This window comes from Baudoinia panamericana (genome assembly GCF_000338955.1).
Source record: "Baudoinia panamericana UAMH 10762 unplaced genomic scaffold BAUCOscaffold_13, whole genome shotgun sequence".
Taxonomy (NCBI): domain Eukaryota; kingdom Fungi; phylum Ascomycota; class Dothideomycetes; order Mycosphaerellales; family Teratosphaeriaceae; genus Baudoinia; species Baudoinia panamericana.
Genome location: NW_006911269.1, coordinates 401,408 through 418,150, shown reverse-complemented (window position 1 = coordinate 418,150; position 16,743 = coordinate 401,408). Strand labels below are relative to the sequence as shown.

The following is a 16,743-nucleotide window of genomic DNA, read 5'->3' as shown; positions in this document are numbered from 1 at the left end:
CATTCCCACTCGACCACCGAGCAACGTGCAGAGCCAAGCATATCTCCCACCGGCACCTGCACCAGCACAACCACACGCATACAGCGGCTTGAGTAACGGCTATACACACGGTCACCACAGTTCCAGCCAGTCACGAGGCGGTGCTGAGTACACATACGCCCACGGTCTCACTCAGCAGAGGTCAAGCGACGACTTGAGACGGACGGCCAGTCGAGCGAGTCAGAACCAGAGGCCTCCTCCAGCGGCCCCAGTGCAAGTGCCACGTGCGCCTGCAGTGACAGCAGGATCAACACACATGCCAGCCAATAGTCAGTCCGCTGCGGATGCAAGACACTCCAGCGTGGAAGCAAAGAAGAGGCGGAGGGATAATGATGTCGATTGGAATGCCTATTATGGCGGCAAGCCACCCGCCGAGGTGATCTGGATACATGACGACGACAGCCCGGTACCAGAAGAGCCACACAGGCCGGTACCAGTGACGAATGGCTCTGGATCGTCACAGCACGTGGAGAAGAAGAGGCGGGTTAATGGTGCTACGGGAGACCTGCCGTCGTACAGCACCACGAACACGCCTTACTCGCTCTCAAATGGTGCCTCGACCGACAGCTATCAGGGCGGCACTACCGCACCGACATCTCTTGGATCCAACGCAAGCTCGAGCAGCAAGTTAGAAGGTCCTCTGCCGGGCCAGAAGCGCAAGCGGACCACTCGGACGTCAGATGCAGATCGGAAGAAGCTCGAGAGTGACCAATCCGGACCGAAAGGGTATCTGGCGGAGTACGGCGAATACATACCGCCGCCCAAACTGCCGAAGAAACAGAAGGATGTGCATGTGCCGGTGTTGGCTGATGTACGTTTTCGTAACCCCCAACATCTATGACGCGCGAGCTGACGTTGTAATGTCCAAGCAGCGGCATAAGAGCAGTGAAAAGATCGATGATGATGACGGCCACTACATTATCCACGAGAACAGCAGGTTAGGCGACAAGTACAACCTGGTCAGCCTGCTAGGACAGGGTACCTTTGGTAAGGTCGTTAAAGCTATCGATATACGGTCACGCAATGAAGTTGCTGTCAAGATCATCAGGGCGGTGCCAAAGGTACGTCTTCTCTACACAATCTCTTCAGGAAGAGCATGCTGACGGCTGACTAGTACCGCGACGCTTCCCGCATCGAGCTGCGAGTGCTCCAAACCATCCGCTCCGCCGACGAGGCCAACCGTAACCGCTGCATTCAACTGCGCGACTGCTTCGACTGGCGAGGACATATCTGCATCGTCACGCCCTTACTCGGCCTCTCCGTCTTCGACTTTCTCAAACAAGGCGGCTTCGTGCCATTCCCAGGCTCACACATCCAAGCCTTCGCTCGCCAATTACTAGGCAGTATCGCCTTCCTCCACGATCTCAACCTCATCCACACGGATCTCAAACCGGAGAACATTCTGCTACTGAGTCACGCGTATCAGACGTTTACGTACAACAGGAATATACCGAGCAGCAGTACGCTGACGGCGCGGAGTGCCAAGTTCCGGCGGGTGTTGCTGAGTCCGCAGATCAATTTGATCGACTTTGGAAGTGCGACGTTCGATGATGAGTACCACTCTAGCGTGGTGAGTACGAGGCATTATCGGGCGCCGGAGATTATATTGGGAATTGGTGAGTCGGATCGCCTACTTTCACGTAAAGAAGATTGTCGTGGCTGACATGATACATACAGGCTGGTCGCATCCCATCGACTTATGGTCACTTGGCTGCATTCTCGTAGAGTGCTGGACAGGCGATGCCCTCTTCCAAACCCACGACTGCTGCGAACATCTCGCCATGATGGAGGCCGTGCTCAACACCAAAATCGACAAACATCTCATCCGCGAAGTCACGCGAACCTCGAAACGCAACGACAAGAACAGCGCCGCTCGCTTCTTCAAGGGCGGCGAACTCGCCTACCCTCTCCCGGACACCCCCCGACAATCCCGCAAATTCGTCCGCAGCATGAAGCGGCTCGAAGACACCATCCCGCCCACCACGAACTTCAACCGCCAATTCTTGGATCTACTGCGGAAGATTTTCGTGTACGACCCGAAGAAGCGGATTACGGCGCGGCAGGCGCTCGAGCATCCGTGGTTTGGCGAGTTGGTGGAGGATGATGGGACGGAGGCGGGGAGGATCCGCGAGGAGAAGGAGAGGTTGCGGCGTGAGCGGGATGAGGCGGAGAAGGCGGCGTGGTGGGCGGATCAGGAGAGGTTGAAGCGGAAGGAGGAGGCGAGGAGGGCGAGGGAGGGGGAGGAGGTGCAGGCGAGGGCGGGGGCGGCGAGGTAGGAGGGGTTGTGGAAGGGGTTTCAATGAAGTGTTAGGTGATGATGATGCGAGACATGAGCGATGCTCGACGAAGCGGTGCATTCATGGGCTGTTCTACTGGGTGGCGCATTGGCACTGGAGGCTGAGCATGATGCAAGGTTTCCGATCCCTCTTGCATAGCGCTGGGGGGTTACAATTGTAGCGAGAGTACCAAGCGTGTGCATTGTCGTGCTGCCTATCCTCCTCAGATGTTGATGGTGTCTTGGCATTGATTGACCCCACATTGAGGGGACACATCCAGATTGATTGAAGGTTTAAGACGGCCAAAGTTGTTCAGAACATTGTACGCATCTTGCACAATCCAGCATGGCGAACGCACGCATTGAGGAGGTCGATGACGATGAGGTTGAGGTCGACGACCCGGATGAGATGGACCTGGACGCTTTCGACTTTGCTCGACCGCAGAAGGGCAACTTGGCGCCGGCGATGGACCCAGCAGGCTCGCAAATGACCGCGGAAGACCTCCAAGCGCTGCTGCAGCCCCAGAGTCAAGGTCAGGGCCAGCAGATGGGAACGCCAACGCAGCAACAACGCTTGCAGCGCGAACGCGAGATGCATGAGAAGAGCAAGAACTTCCAATGTCTATACCCGGTCTACTTCGACAGCGCACGCTCGCGCGAGGAAGGCAGACGGGTCCGGAAGGACGACGCTGTATCCAACCCACTGGCTCGAGAGATTGCCGATGCGTGTAGTCACGTGGGACAGACGCTGGGAGTGCCGCTGCAGATCGTCTTCGAGCCGCACAAGGGACATCCCAAGGACTGGGCGAATCCCGGCCGCGTGAGGGTGGAAGTGAAGCGGGACGGACGAAGCCTCAACAGCAAGATCGCCAACAAACACCATCTCTACAAACTCGTCGCTGGCTATCTCAAGGACCACCCGACAACGGAAGACTCCGCCCGCCGCTTCCGGCTGCAAGGCATGCCGCCGAATATGAATCAGGTCACTCCGCCGGCTATCCCGCGTGGGTTCAAGATGGGCACGATCCTGCCGCTTCACTCGCCCGCGCTGAGCGGAGGAGGCGTGAATGAGAATTTCATGAAGGATATGATGAGTGAGATGGGCGGGCAGTTGCCGCCGGGTATGGAGGCTATGGCGAATATGATGGGTGGAGGCGGTGGTGGTGGTGGTGGGGCCGGAGGGGCGGGCCAGCAGCAGAAGAAGGTTAAGGTTATTAGGAAGAAATGAGCATGAAGAGTCTCGTACGGCTCTTGTTCGGTGCGACTGCGTCTGACAGCGATACGGCTCCATTATGAATGCCCAGAGAGCGGCTTCTCTCGCTCGATCTCGCTCATCAACTCTGCGGCATCCTTCGCAGCCAACTTCGCCTGGTCGGACAGCGTCTCTCGCTCGGAGAGGACTCGAAAGCGCGCCTTCCAGAATCGCCACCGAGACGGCGTATAGTCCCTGGTATCCTGCCCGCGAGACTTAACAGACCAAGGCAAATCGGAGGGCAAGGTCGCAGCATCCACCGTTACTGGCGGCTCACCATCATCATCCCGCACAACCTTCTCCCACATCAGCCGGCCTGCAATACTCACCCATACCGCCGCCTCACGGATCGAAACCCCCAGCTTCTCCGACTTCGAAGCGTGATTGCTCCCTCCAGGCTCCTCCTCAAGCGCCTCCCGCAACGCCCAAATACCGTAGTTCGAAAAGTCGAACACCTCGGCCACACTCAGCCGTGCGGCAAAGGCGTTAACATTAAGCCAACTTTCGACCTCTGCAACGGAGAAGCCGCCGCTTTCCCTTGGCGCGTCGTTCCAATGCTCGCGAGCGCTGGGCCCCAGCATACTGAGCTCACTCCACAACCTCCCACTCTTCCAGATCCAGTTATTTCGAAGCGCCTTCGTCGCTTTCGCCGGTAACGGCGGGTCCGGACGAGCCTTGAACGCCTTACAAAGATCAACAAGCCGATTCTGTCCGGCTTCATCACGCCAGGACGTCCTTCTCCCAGCGAGCAAGACGCCGCCCCAGAGTTCCCAGAGCTCGCCTTCCGCCGACAGCCGATCCTCTCTCTTGCCTTCGGGTTGGGGCACACCATCGCCGAGTGGACCCCAGATCCTGTCCCACTCCTCGGCGCTCCAGGCTTCTCTCTGCTGCCGTGCGATTTGCTGCATCTCCCATAGTCTCCAGCCGAAGTCTGCGCTCGTGTAGGCTTGGTCGACCGGGTCGGCAAGGGTCTGCACGACGTCATGTGCAGACAGCTCGCCGAGCATGTATGACCATATGGTTGTGGCTGCGGGGTCGTCCGTGGAGTACATTTCTGCCGTTGCTGCGATGACTCCGTTGCGTAATGTAGTAGCATCTTCGGGGGCCTCGGCATGAGATTGTTGGGCGACGGCGTCGTGGTCGACCATTGTGATTAGCGGAATGTGTCCTAACTACTATGGAGCTTGTTGTCGCAGAGTACAAGAGGCTTTGTGGATGCACAATATGCGGACGAGCAGAGCAGAGTGGTGAAAAATGAACCGTGATCAGGATCAAGTCTAGATTGAGTAAAGATATAGTATCAGATCAAATACGGCAGTGACCTCTAGACTTCCTATATGCGATTGTTTCCTAAACTGACTCATGCAGCAAGATACTATTCTTGGCTCGTACACTGCTGGTAGCCCTCCGGCTTGCATGACATTCGTCGTGGCTGTGGTGTGGAGAAGACCGGGCCAGACGTCACCGAACAGATTGGCCGCGGCGTTACTGTACGAGCCAATGTTGTCCACATCGCGCACTCATATCGCGCACTCACAACACTCAGCTGTGCTGATATCGTTAGGAAAGACGCTGCAGTAAAGGTATTTCGACACATGGTGTAAATGATGAGGTCTTTCTGATTACTCTAGAACTCAGCTAGCCAATCTACTTCATGCGCCTTCAGCGTTGTCTCTTTCACTCCCTTCCCCTTCACTTCTCTCCCTCTTCCTTCCACCCCCTAATCCTAACCTCCCCTTCGCTCTCCACTCGACCGCTCACCTCCTACCCCCAGCAGCCGCCTTACTAATCTCCCCCCAAGCCGCCTCAAACCCCCTCTTCACCTCGCGATAACTCACCACAAAAACATTCTGCTCATCCCGACTAACCAACTGCACCCGCTCCTCCACCCCGACATCCAGTTTATTCAGACACGTGACGATATGGCCCAGATCCAGCACGGGGCGGCCTTCGTGGTCGATTTGGTGGAAGACGTAGTCGCGGAAGAGCTTGAGGTAGTAGCGCTCGCCTGTTTCGGACCAGGCGTTGCTGTTATTGCTGCTGGTGGTGCTGGTGTTGGTGGGGCCGGTGGTAGGGCCGGTGGTGGTGGTTTCGGGTCGTTCAAGGATGACATTTAGTTTGGTTAGGAGGCGAACGAGACGCCCGTTCTCGAGCTCGCGCATGAGGTTGTTGGTTAGCTCGTCTTCGTAGTGGAGCGTGCTGTCTAGGGTGGCGACGACTTTATCTGCGATGTTGGTCAGGAGGCTGTTGATGTTGTGTTCGCTTGCGGAGGGTGCCTGGTCGCTGGGTGGTGTTGTCGTTGGCGAAAGCGGACTGTGTGATGCGGATTGGGATGGTGGAGTGAGCAGCCAGGCGAGACAGAGCCGGAAGCGTTCGCTGTATGTTCGGCTGATGAATTGTAGGCTTTTGTCGACACTTTGGTGAGCGGTGGGGTTGCGTGCGGCGACGCCTAGGATTAAGCGACCCAGGTCTTCGAGGTCGACGCGTTGGAGTTCGGTGACGGGCCGGCGTTGTTCGTATTGAAGGATATCGAGCACGCCGCATCCACTCAAACGGAGCCGGTTCTTGGACGTTAGCAGAACTTTTGAGGCCATGACGGTCTGCGCCGCCAGGCCGGCTTCATGTATAGTCTTGAGCGCGCTCGCGAGCTGGACTATATAGCTCCACAGCTCGCTCTCAGGTACAAACTGCGCGCTTGTCCTGTTGGGCCGGGAGGAGGTGAAGTGTTTGTCGGCCAGCGTCTGCGCCAGGGGATGATAGTCGGTCACGACGATCAGCGAGCTATCGCCGAACCATCGGCCGGTGAAGGCGTCGTGAACTTGCACGATGCTGGCACTGTTAACTCGCTTCCAGGCGTGGAAGCTACGGATGGCTTGCTCGTTCGTAAGTCGAAAGCCTTCGATCCGGCGCAGTGCGTACGTGTGTCCGTCTTTGCTGGAAGTGGCCTTGTATATCCAGCTAGGGTATCCGTAGGTGGAAGTGCCTCGTTGGCTGGTAGTGTCTAGCGCAACGAGAGAATGGAAGTACTCCACACTCTGCGGAAGCGTGCTGTTCGCGAAGGTCTGCAGTGCGGCTTCGGACTTCTTCTGCAAGTCTTCGCGCAGATTGTCGGGGATGAAGAAGTCGGCTGACGCTCTCTGATACGGCTGCATATTCTCGCGGCGCGGACCTACTGAGGCGTACAGATGGTAGTTTAGAGGGTGCTTGTAGCTATTGTTATCTGGGTAGAATGGCTGTCCAGCAACCGTTTGCGCAGTAGTCGCATACGGATTGATCGTTTGCTGCGAGCCGTCAAGGCTCGGTATGGCTTGGTGAAGGCTTTGCTGCGGCATGAAAGGGTCATTGTATGGATTGATTTGCGGTTGGATCTGCGGTGAATGTTCTATCTGCGCGATGTGAGTATGCTGTCTTGCAGATAACTGATGCGAACGGTCATCGTGCATACCTGGGATGGTGACATGAAGCTCTGGCCTGGCACAAACTCTGCGAACTGTTGAGCGGGTTGGAATGAATGCGGTGTGATAAACTCGTCGGACGGTGCTTTCATGTGGGATGGCGTGAGTGTGCCTAGATCCAATAAGCACAATCTACCTACACCCGACCGGAGTCGACTTTACCGGAACCACTTGGCGTGAAAGCGGCTGCAGTTGCAAATTTCGGCGATATGCCGAAACTTTTGACAGGCTGCGCAGCGGATATCTTCGGCGTGAAGTTTGGCGTGAAAGCTGGCGACTCGACATTGAGGCTCTTCTTCGGGCTGTACTGCTCAGCTCAGACACGCAAACGCCGGAAAGGGTGGCACTAACAGGCTGGAGCCGTTAGGCTGCATGGATGCAAAGTCATGGTTAAAGTGGCAAGTACCTAAAACAATCTGAGCGGCTGTACAGAGGCAGTTCACGGAAACATTGAGGTTCGAACCTTCTTGGTACTTTCGACACTGGGGTCCATTGCGGCAAAGCTGAGTATTCATAGGCCTAGTATTTTCGAGCCGGTGATTGTAGCCAGACGAAGGAGCTCGCCTCGCATCTCCAGACATGCGTTGAAAGCTGGTGGCCATATCATTACTGCTCGCTGTTGGCTTCAAAGCTTTCGTCTGCGGCCCCGCCGGTCGTTCTCGTCTGAGCTTTACCGCAGCGGAATGGCAAGCAGAGGTCGTTCCGTTGGCAATTTCTTGGTCTAGCCGATAATGTTCTAGCGTTAGGTAGCCTAATACTCGAAGTCGTTTCTCCGATAGTCTTTGAGGAGGGAGTGGAATGCGAGTGGTTGACCGTCGGTTCGCTCTTTGCAGCCGGACAGTGGTTTGCGCCACGACTCGTAAACGAGAGCCTGCGTAGCTTTGTCGACCGCTCCAAAGATGCCAAGTAGAGATTGGGAATGAAGAATTAGTCCTCGCGTAGCAGCCTGGTGCCGGTGTAAGAGGGTGTACGTGGATTTGAAGGCAGGCCGGTGGGTCGTCGAATGCAGTAGGAGACCACTCCTCCAGAGCGAGGCGCCGAATAGCCGATGTAGCGCTGTCACTACACTGATGGTACTTGGACGTAGGCAGCACCTCGCTACTCGGACCGTAGTATGGTGGAAAAGGCCGGACACTTAAGGAGTCCCTTCCGACTGGGAAAGAGAGGCCCTGCAACCGTAGAACTTAGCTTCAGGAAACCACGAGCAAACGTCCGCAGTGAGCAAAAGTTCGATCAGCCGTACTGGTTTGTGGTCGTCAAACTCCGCACAGCAAAACGAACATCCAAAGGGTCCGGCTCTACGGGCTTTGAAGCAAAGAAGAGTCAGCGACATTAGGGACGTCTTCAACCCCCGTCATCTCAGCTTCTACTGTAAGAGTATATCGTATCCTGGTAATGTAGTCGCCATAGGTGTGCTACTAGTTGTAGTCCGTGGGGCCTGCTCACACACGTACGAGTGTCCCAGCAGCAGTTCCGTTCCCCAAGCCAGCCCTAGCGCAACGTGTGTGTATCCCGCCGGTTGAGTTCCAGTAGGGACCACACATTCAAAAATGCGTACTCAGTCAGACTATGGGAGATGAAGTGGTATACTCACAGTAAGATGGGTGCAAGAGCAGGTGCCCAGCACTCCGCTGTCCCCGTTATGAATGTGGAAGGTCAACCTCGTCGCTTCCCGTTGATTGTGGCCAAGCAGCCATGGTCAGGAAGTCCCCCAATGCCCTACTCTATCCCTCGACGTCGCCGCGCTGAAAGTGATGTTCAGGTTGACCCGAGCGAGAGTATTCACAAACTAATAGACGTGAGGCGGATGGCGATGTCGCAGCCAGTCGGTTGCCGAGCCGAGAGCGTGGGGTCGGTCGTAGGGCTTAGTAAGCTCGAGGCGGCTCGCCTCTATCCGCGTCACGAGTTCGCAGTAGGAGGAACAGTTGATCGAAGTAATCAATATTCAACTTAGATGCAGTCCATGCTGCTCGTCTAGGATACATACCTATGTCATCCTCCACTCCTCACACTGTCATTACCCACCAACCAACATGGCGATTGACATCACGGCCCTAAGCGACGAGCAACAACTCGCTCTCCAACAGTTCACCTCCGTCACCGACCAAGAGCTAGATGCCGCCGTACCACTGCTCCAAAAATGCCAGTGGAATGCCCAGATAGCCATCACACGCTTCTTCGACGGCGATGCCGACACCATCGATCCTACCACTGAAGCAGCAGCAGCAGCACAACAACCACCTCCACCATCACAATCCGCGCGCCGCACGGAAACACTCATGGACAGCATCGCCTCCCCGCGCTCCTCCACCTCACGCTCACGGCGGAATAACAACGGCGGCGGCGGTGACGGCGGACTAGAACCGGCCCCCCGCGTCGTCCCAACCCCCGAATCCCAACTCACCCAACCCGTCCCCTTCCCCTTCTCCCTCCTCCTCCTCCCCTTCAACCTCACCTACGCCATCTTCCAGCGCGTCCTGGGAACAGTCGGCTACATCTTCCCCTTCATCCCGCGCCTGCTAAACCGCTTCTACTCTGGTCGCGCTTCGCAGCCCTCCCGCGATGTGCGGCGACGTCCGCTCAGTCCCCGCGACACCGCCGAGCGCTTCACGCGGGAGTTCGAGGAAGAGTACGGTGTCGAAGCCGGCACGGTACCGTTCCACCCCAGCGGGTACGCGTCCGCATTCGACATGGCGAAGAGGGAAGTCAAATACCTCCTCGTCCTACTTCTAAGCCCCGAACACGACGACACAGCGCCCTTCATCCGGGAAACCCTCCTCTCACCATCCTTCCTCACCTACCTAAAAGAACCCCGCAACAACCTCATACTCTGGGCCGGTAGCCTCGCAGACGCAGAACCCTACCAAGTCGCCTCGGCCCTAAACGCAACACGCTTCCCCTACGTCTGTTTGATCGCGCATACGCCCTCCGTCTCAACGACCGCGATGTCGAAACTCGTCAACTCCGCCGGGCTAGTCGCGCCGGAGGAGTTGTTGGGAAAGTTGAGAAGTGCGATGCACAGCCATGATGCGCAGCTGGAGCGGATTCGGTCGCAGCGGCGGGAACAACTGGCTTCGAGGAGTTTGAGGCAGGAGCAGGAGAGCGCGTATGAGCGGAGTTTGGCTGCTGATCGGGAGAAGGCGCGAAGGAGGAGGGAGGAAGAGGCGGAGAGGGAGAAGGTTGAACGGGAGGAGAGGGAGAGGGAGGAGCGGAGGGCGGATGAAGCGAGGAAGGTGGCCCAGTGGCGGAGGTGGAGGGCGCAGACTATACCTTCCGAACCTGGGGTGGAGGTCAAAGATGTGGTGAGGATATCGCTGCGTTTGCCGTCGGGTGAGCGCGTGGTGAGGAAGTTTAGGGCTGAGGCGGGTGTGGAGGAGTTGTATGCTTTTGTGGAGTGCTATGATTTACTTTCCGGGGAGGCGGGGGATCTGTCAGAGAAGGAGCTACAGCAACCGGAGGGGTATAGGCATGAGTATCAGTTCCGACTGGTTTCGCCTATGCCTAGGGAGGTGTTTGAGGTGGAGAAGGGGGGCACGATTAGGGAGCGGATTGGGAGGAGTGGGAATTTGATTGTGGAGAAGACGTTGGGGGAGGAGGAAGAGGAGGAGGAGGATAATGGCGAAGCATAACATAATATGCATGCATAAATATGTTTATATGAAAAACATGTGACATTATGCCCTTCATGGCTATGCTTGGCGAAATCTTGGCAGAGGTACGCTGCGTCATTCCGAATTCGGCAGCCCGTGTTTACTGCAGCGCACCGCAAACCTTCAACCCATCTTCCTCCAATTTACACCAACCACCCACCCTCCTGATACACCATAGTAATAGTAACAACAACAAAAACATGCCATCCGCCCAAATCAACCAACCCTCCAACCAAATCCGCCTGACCAACGTCTCTCTGGTGCGCCTGAAAAAGGGCAAAAAGCGCTTCGAAATCGCCTGCTACAAGAACACCGTCACCTCCTTCCGCGCCGGCAACGAAACGGATCTAGACAACGTCCTCCAAATCCCCAACGTCTTCCTCAACGTCAGTAAAGGGCAAGTCGCGCCCAATGAAGATCTGAAAAAGGCCTTTCCTGGCATGACGCGCGAGGAGGTCGTGTTGGAGATTTTGAGAAAGGGAGAGATTCAAGTCGGGGAGAAGGAGAGGGGGGCGGAGCTGGAGCGGTTGCAGAGGGAGGTTGTGGAGATTGTGGCGGGGCGGGTGGTGGACCCGGGGAGCAAGAGGGTTTATACGACGGGGATGATTGAGAAGGCGTTGGAGCAGTTGAGTAGTGCGGGCGGGCATGCGGGGAGGGGGGCGGGGAAGGGGGCGCAGGGGGATAGTATCCAAGATAGGAGTAAGAGTCGGGAGCAAAGCGGAGGAGGTGCAGCGGCGGACACGCCAAGGAAGGGTGACGGCGAGGCCAACGGGGAGGCGCAGCATGCGGAGGAGAAGGAGAAGGCGAAGCCGAAGTGGACGGGCGTGTCGACGACCAAGTCCGCGAAATCCCAGGCCTTAGAGGCGATGAAGGCGTTGATCGCGCATCAACCTATCCCGGTCGCGCGGGCGCGCATGCGGTTACGGATTACTTGTCCTACCAGCGTGGCCAAGCAGATGGTAAAAGTCCAGCAGAAGGCGGCGAACGATGAGGACGGCGACAAGGAGGAGCCGGTCAAGGCTACGGTGAAGGATACGATTTTGGGTTACGTGGAGCAAGTGGAGAGTCAAGACACGGCGGGGGATGAGTGGGAGGTGGTGGGTTTCGTGGAGCCCGGGAGTTTCAAGCCGTTGTCGGAGTTTGTGAGTACGCAGACGAAGGGGCGGGCGAGGGCGGAGGTGTTGGATATGGCCGTTACGCATGAGGGGGACTGAACGACAGCAGGAAACGTGAAGCTTGGAGTGGCGGCGAACGCGCGACGAATGACCCCATGTCGTGCCGCATGCAGAGGTGTTGAACCCGGCAGTGACGCCTAGATGCGATTCCGAACGGCAGTCCGCACAGGCTACGTGGAGATTGGAATGCTTCATGATGATAAAGAAACGACCTTCCTCGCAAAGAGAGGTCGGTCTTGTATTCTAGCGAGTTCCTCCAACGGAACGGCGACAAGCACGTTCGAACGGCGATCAACACGCGACGGATGGCCCCCAAATCCTTGGCGCGTGGTGGCTTGCACCCATGCGCGCGGCCTTACCACGATACTGCAGAAACTCGGCGGTTTGGTCGAATCAAGACGCTCACGAAATTCCACTGCGGAGTCTCTTCGAGGCATATGGGCACGGGAGAAATGAAACAATCCTGTCTCGTTGCGCAGAGCTGCCACATTACCACGAGACATTGGCGTGATTTGTTCTTGCGAATTCTGCCTCCAGCCTCATCGCGGCCGCTGTCCCGGAAAACACCCTAACGATCCCCTCGATCCTTGTTCACACTAGTCCACAGCCATCGCTAGTGGTGGAACAGAACATGCATGCATATACATCTAGCAAGGCCTTATTGGTCCAGCCAATGCCCGTCAGGAGCTCCATCGGAGCGCGCGGTGTCCACTGCATGCTCTTTAGACCCTGCGAAGACCCTACCTCTGCATCCTCTCGCGCAATGTTTGTTGGTTGGCACAGACTTCGTAATGGAGTATCCGGCTATATACGATTAGAACATACACCCCACTGCCTGATAGGTGTAACGCATACGCCGCGCGAGACCTGAGCGTCATCCCCGGAATTCCGTAATAGGAATAGGGAACGAAATGTCCGACATTACCACACTCAGCGCACTCCCAGCCGGCACCCTTCTCGTTTCATCAGCTTCCATCGCCGGGGCTGTCATCGCCGGGGCTGTCTACTCCGAAGAGTGGCTCTATGCTGTCCCGTCCTCGCTTGGCAGTTCAGTCGTCACGGTATCACAGCTTCTTTACGTGGAAGGGACCGCTGGGAGTGTAACGACAGTTTACCTGTACGATGGTTGGGTGTACGGGTCGAGTGTTGTGACAACCACGACAACAGTGGCCGGCGTTGCGACAACGCGGACCATCAGTGTGGGATCTCAAGTACCCAGCAGTACATTTGCCACCCTCACAATCACAGTCGCAAGTGGTGGCGGCACCAAAAGCACCAGCTTAGGACTGGTGACGCTACCCGACATCCAGACCGTGAGTACCGTCGCCACCTTGTCCAGCACCAGCAGTCGCATGAATCCGAGCACTGAGTTGATTGTGGGCGGGGGCCCGCTTAGCAGTACAACTGGATCGTCCGCCTCCCGGGCTACCACCACCAGCCTCACCACCACATCCTCTTCAGCTGCGAACTCCGTCGTCACGGTCTATATAACACCCTCATCCACCCCGGCCCCTTCCTCGTCCTCTCTTTCAGGCGGTGCGATCGCCGGCGTCGTCATAGGACCTGTAGCAGCTATTGCCTTGGTCGGGGCGGGGATAGCATGGTTCTTGTTTGGCCGGAAACGGAGAACTGGGCCCAAAGCTCCTGCGGAAGAGGCAGGACCAGTGCATGAGAAGGGTGACGGTCCGGTACACGAGCTTCATGGCCGATCTCGACCGCATGAAGTTGGCGGGGCGCCGCTGCATGAGTTACAGTCACATCCTTCAGAGCTTGAGACGGACAGTTTCGGTGCTGCCGCCCGCTCGCCCGTGGAGATGGGCTTGAAGTCGGCGCATGGGTCGTTAAGCCAGCCGGCGGGTGGAGATGAACTGGATTTCTCGAGGCCGGAAACTCGTACTGAAGTGCCAACTATGGCCCTAGCTTGGGAAACGGAGGAGCTACGAAACCGCCGAAGCGTTTGAGATGCTTGATATAGCAACCCTGGAACAGGCAGAGGCTCGGCCAGATCCTGGACTCGGCCGTTTACGCTGACCTGGCGGTGATAGTATGTTCAGAGCGCATAGGAACGCTAGATGCGCCTACGATTCAGGTCTCACTCTTAGAGAGTAAAGATAGCATCAGACGCTACGGCCCAATAGCACCAGCCATGTTGGTGGACGCTCAAATGGCACTGAATAAGGAGAAACGTAGCACAAGCAAGCTGGGTGTCGAACGGGTTCAGTTACTTGAACATCACAATCAGCGCGGCTAAGCGATGCGTAACCGCGATGGCTATCTACCCATCACAAGCCGAAACCAAGCCACTGCCATGACCTCACACCTCCGAATGTTCTTCTCGATCGTCCATCAACGTGTCTTCCCTCTTCTCCTCCGCCAACATTGCCCTCCAATCAGCCTTGTCCCAAGGCGTGAAACCTCGCGTGCTTTGCTGCGGTTTCAACGTTGTTGCGTTGGGTCGTGGTTCGTTGAGCACTACTTGCTGTGCCGAGGCCAGTGTTCCCGTTGCAGAATCCGGCGTCGCCGTCTTGTTAGGCGTTCTAGTAGCGCTGCTGTGGACACTACTCTTTGGTGTTGTGTTTCTAGTTGTAACATGCTTTCCGACCCGGGATTTTTTCTCCGCAGTCTTTTGCAAACCGAAGGCCGGCTTCTCTGCGATCGTTCTCATCGAGGAAGAACGCAAAGTCGGCGGAGCTTTGAGCTTCTTTCTCCCCTCCTCCTCATCGTTCATGAGTCCACTCATCACGATGTTGAGTTTGTACTCGTCTCGAATACCGTCCTGGCGTGCTTCATCTCCATCCGCATTCTTCAATGTCTTCCGCATCTCTACCCCTGCCTTTGCCTGCCAACGCTCAAGCTGCCGCTTCCTCTGCACGGCATGCGCCTTGCTCTCCATTTGCAGCGACAACTTAAGCGGCGTCGCAGTACGGCGCTCATCCTCTGCGATGGAACGAGCAGCTGACCTGGCTGCCTCATCACATCGCGCGCAGGTAAACGTGCCTTCGGCATTCCAGTGGGCCGCATCGTCTTGGCGACGAAGGTCGCGCAAGTCATCGCGCTGATACTCGTAGTACGAAGACTGACCCTTGCCAACGCAGTGTGGATGGAAGTTCTTCGTGCACTTGATGCACTCGACCATGTAACCATCTGCGGGTGCCGCACAGACGCAATAGGTGTGCGCGATATCAACTACAGGCACTATGCCATCATCGAGCTCCTCGGTGGTTTCTATGACTTCCTTCTCATCCCGGCCGTAGACCACGTCCATCGGCCGCAAAGCGCTCTGGTCGTTCGGGATGGCTAGGTCACATCATCCGCCATGAGCTGGTCATGGTGATGCTCCGGTATTGTCAAGTCGGCGTTGCTGCGGATGTCTGCCGGCTTCGACCATGGCGCAAACCCACCAAGCGGCTCCGGCACTCTCTTCGCTGCCTGAGTGCCATCATCTGAAGCATCCCTCTTCCGCTTGAACGCCTCTGGGCGCTCATCATCTTCGGAAGAACGTCCATCTGCAGATTGCGCTGTTCGCGGGTAGGTAGCTTAGAGGCAGGTCGCTTGGGCTCGTCTGCGGCCTGCTGAAGCTGGCGGACGCGGTCATTCCTCGGCTTGCCAGTCCCGAGCAGCTTGTCCGTGCCGTCGATTGCGAGGATGCGCTGCTCGCGTTGAAACAACTCAGCTGCCTTCGTGTGCTCCCGGTGCGCCAGCAGCTGCCGTTATAATTCGGTCACGGCCTCATCGCGTGACTCTTGCTTGACGGAAAAGCGGCCGAGGTATTTTTGCTCTTCGATGGCTGTTAGCGACCGACTGCGACGGCGCAGCTTTCTCCTAGATTGAGTACCGACATTCGGCTGCTGTCTTCCAGACCAAAGTCACCGAGAGACGCGAGCGTATCACTCTGCTTCACGGCTTGCTGCTTTGCGTCTGCTACCGCATCGTGACCGTAGACGTGTCCGGGCTGACTCGGCCTTGGTCGCTCAACATGTCTTCTGTTGTTTGGGATACTGAGTCCTGGGAAGCTTCCACAACGCCGTGCCATGCAAGATGGCTCTCTGCACGCGAACGGAGCATTGAAACAGTGCTCTCTGCCATCAACAATGACCGACTGCTGACAGTTCCGCCCACACACTCCCACCGTCCTGGTCATGATCGTATGGCCGCACCTCAGCAGATGATGATGCGGCATGGAGGCAAAAAGCACCTTCGAAGCACATTGTTGCAAATGGTTGGCCGGTTTTATCGTAAGCACGAAGCGAGTCAGAATTCGGTTTGAGTGTCGCAGGTTGAGGCATGAAAATACCGCTTCCACTTGCGTCACGTCCGGGCTGTTTTGCTGATGTAACAAGGGGACCACGCATTTTCGGTACGATGCTGGATGCGTCCTCTAATTCGTGATCAACCGGTGCCAAGATCGTCGTCCCCAGCGATGTAAATGTACTCTTGGGGTGGTGCTGGTTGCGGAACAGGCACCGGCTTCGCTCTTGTACACCTCGCCCCAATCAACGCCATCGTCTTCAACTTCGAGCGGGGCATGCATTGCCTCTTCCGGCGGCTCTTGCTTGAGGATAGGCGCTTGTTGCGTTGATGACTTGGTTAGGGGCAATTCGTAGCCGACGAAAATGTCCGGCCAAGCCTTCGAGCGGATGGCCAAGATGAAAGCCATTGAGCGTATGTTTTCTGCAGTGTTGGTTGCAGAGCGCTGAAGTCGAGTTCGACGACTGCGAAGCGATGTGCAGGCCAGGAGGAAAGCCGATCAGTCCTGAGAAGTGCGTCAAGGCAGGCAGCAGTGTGCGTGTAAATAGCAAGTCAACCGCTCCGACACGACACCTTCACCTCTCGGCGCTTTGCAGCCGTGTACGTGACTTGACACCGAGCCACCACATCCCAAGGCCAATGGGACTCC

The 16,743-nt window shown here is 56.8% G+C and overlaps 10 protein-coding genes across 10 annotated transcripts; 5 read left to right on the top strand and 5 right to left on the bottom strand.

Annotated features, from left to right (window-relative positions):
• Positions 1-295: 295 nt before the first annotated feature.
• On the top strand, positions 296-2,315 carry BAUCODRAFT_77701 (uncharacterized protein; the record flags this gene model as incomplete). The annotated part of the gene is made up of 4 exons (XM_007682268.1): positions 296-850; positions 912-1,100; positions 1,154-1,655; positions 1,717-2,315. The coding sequence occupies 4 exons, from the start codon at positions 296-298 to the stop codon at positions 2,313-2,315; spliced, it is 1,845 nt and encodes a 614-aa protein (XP_007680458.1).
• Positions 2,316-2,906: 591 nt separating this feature from the next.
• Positions 2,907-3,542, top strand: BAUCODRAFT_78358 (uncharacterized protein; the record flags this gene model as incomplete). The annotated part of the gene is made up of 1 exon (XM_007682322.1): positions 2,907-3,542. One exon carries the CDS (start codon positions 2,907-2,909, stop codon positions 3,540-3,542), a length of 636 nt encoding a protein of 211 aa, XP_007680512.1.
• A 31-nt stretch (positions 3,543-3,573) lies between these two features.
• BAUCODRAFT_282212 (uncharacterized protein) lies at positions 3,574-4,956 on the bottom strand. The gene has a single exon (XM_007682474.1). The coding sequence runs from the start codon at positions 4,712-4,714 to the stop codon at positions 3,605-3,607; it is 1,110 nt and encodes a 369-aa protein (XP_007680664.1). The 5' UTR covers positions 4,715-4,956; the 3' UTR covers positions 3,574-3,604.
• Positions 4,957-5,323: 367 nt separating this feature from the next.
• On the bottom strand, positions 5,324-7,395 carry BAUCODRAFT_151644 (uncharacterized protein; the record flags this gene model as incomplete). The annotated part of the gene is made up of 4 exons (XM_007682473.1): positions 5,324-6,952; positions 7,012-7,133; positions 7,184-7,323; positions 7,373-7,395. The coding sequence occupies 4 exons, from the start codon at positions 7,393-7,395 to the stop codon at positions 5,324-5,326; spliced, it is 1,914 nt and encodes a 637-aa protein (XP_007680663.1).
• A 1,659-nt stretch (positions 7,396-9,054) lies between these two features.
• BAUCODRAFT_151643 (uncharacterized protein) lies at positions 9,055-10,650 on the top strand (the record flags this gene model as incomplete). Its single annotated transcript, XM_007682472.1, has 1 exon — positions 9,055-10,650. One exon carries the CDS (start codon positions 9,055-9,057, stop codon positions 10,648-10,650), a length of 1,596 nt encoding a protein of 531 aa, XP_007680662.1.
• A 221-nt stretch (positions 10,651-10,871) lies between these two features.
• On the top strand, positions 10,872-11,885 carry BAUCODRAFT_126209 (uncharacterized protein; the record flags this gene model as incomplete). Its single annotated transcript, XM_007682471.1, has 1 exon — positions 10,872-11,885. The coding sequence occupies one exon, from the start codon at positions 10,872-10,874 to the stop codon at positions 11,883-11,885; it is 1,014 nt and encodes a 337-aa protein (XP_007680661.1).
• A 76-nt stretch (positions 11,886-11,961) lies between these two features.
• On the bottom strand, positions 11,962-12,553 carry BAUCODRAFT_281955 (uncharacterized protein). Its single transcript, XM_007682470.1, has one exon. The coding sequence runs from the start codon at positions 12,347-12,349 to the stop codon at positions 12,038-12,040; it is 312 nt and encodes a 103-aa protein (XP_007680660.1). The 5' UTR covers positions 12,350-12,553; the 3' UTR covers positions 11,962-12,037.
• Positions 12,554-12,757: 204 nt separating this feature from the next.
• BAUCODRAFT_27541 (uncharacterized protein) lies at positions 12,758-13,807 on the top strand (the record flags this gene model as incomplete). The annotated part of the gene is made up of 1 exon (XM_007682111.1): positions 12,758-13,807. One exon carries the CDS (start codon positions 12,758-12,760, stop codon positions 13,805-13,807), a length of 1,050 nt encoding a protein of 349 aa, XP_007680301.1.
• Positions 13,808-13,839: 32 nt separating this feature from the next.
• On the bottom strand, positions 13,840-15,374 carry BAUCODRAFT_281987 (uncharacterized protein). Its single transcript, XM_007682469.1, has one exon. The coding sequence runs from the start codon at positions 15,109-15,111 to the stop codon at positions 14,161-14,163; it is 951 nt and encodes a 316-aa protein (XP_007680659.1). The 5' UTR covers positions 15,112-15,374; the 3' UTR covers positions 13,840-14,160.
• BAUCODRAFT_281920 (uncharacterized protein) lies at positions 15,374-16,125 on the bottom strand. Its single transcript, XM_007682468.1, has one exon. The coding sequence runs from the start codon at positions 16,024-16,026 to the stop codon at positions 15,637-15,639; it is 390 nt and encodes a 129-aa protein (XP_007680658.1). The 5' UTR covers positions 16,027-16,125; the 3' UTR covers positions 15,374-15,636.
• Between the last annotated feature and the right edge of the window lie 618 nt (positions 16,126-16,743).

What these genes read in the sequence shown, in the direction of transcription:
- BAUCODRAFT_282212 (XM_007682474.1), bottom strand. Translation starts at nt 4,714, where the DNA reads ATGGTCGACCACGACGCCGTCGCCCAACAATCTCATGCCGAGGCCCCC.
- BAUCODRAFT_281920 (XM_007682468.1), bottom strand. Translation starts at nt 16,026, where the DNA reads ATGCCGCATCATCATCTGCTGAGGTGCGGCCATACGATCATGACCAGG.
- BAUCODRAFT_281955 (XM_007682470.1), bottom strand. Translation starts at nt 12,349, where the DNA reads ATGTCTCGTGGTAATGTGGCAGCTCTGCGCAACGAGACAGGATTGTTT.
- BAUCODRAFT_281987 (XM_007682469.1), bottom strand. Translation starts at nt 15,111, where the DNA reads ATGGACGTGGTCTACGGCCGGGATGAGAAGGAAGTCATAGAAACCACC.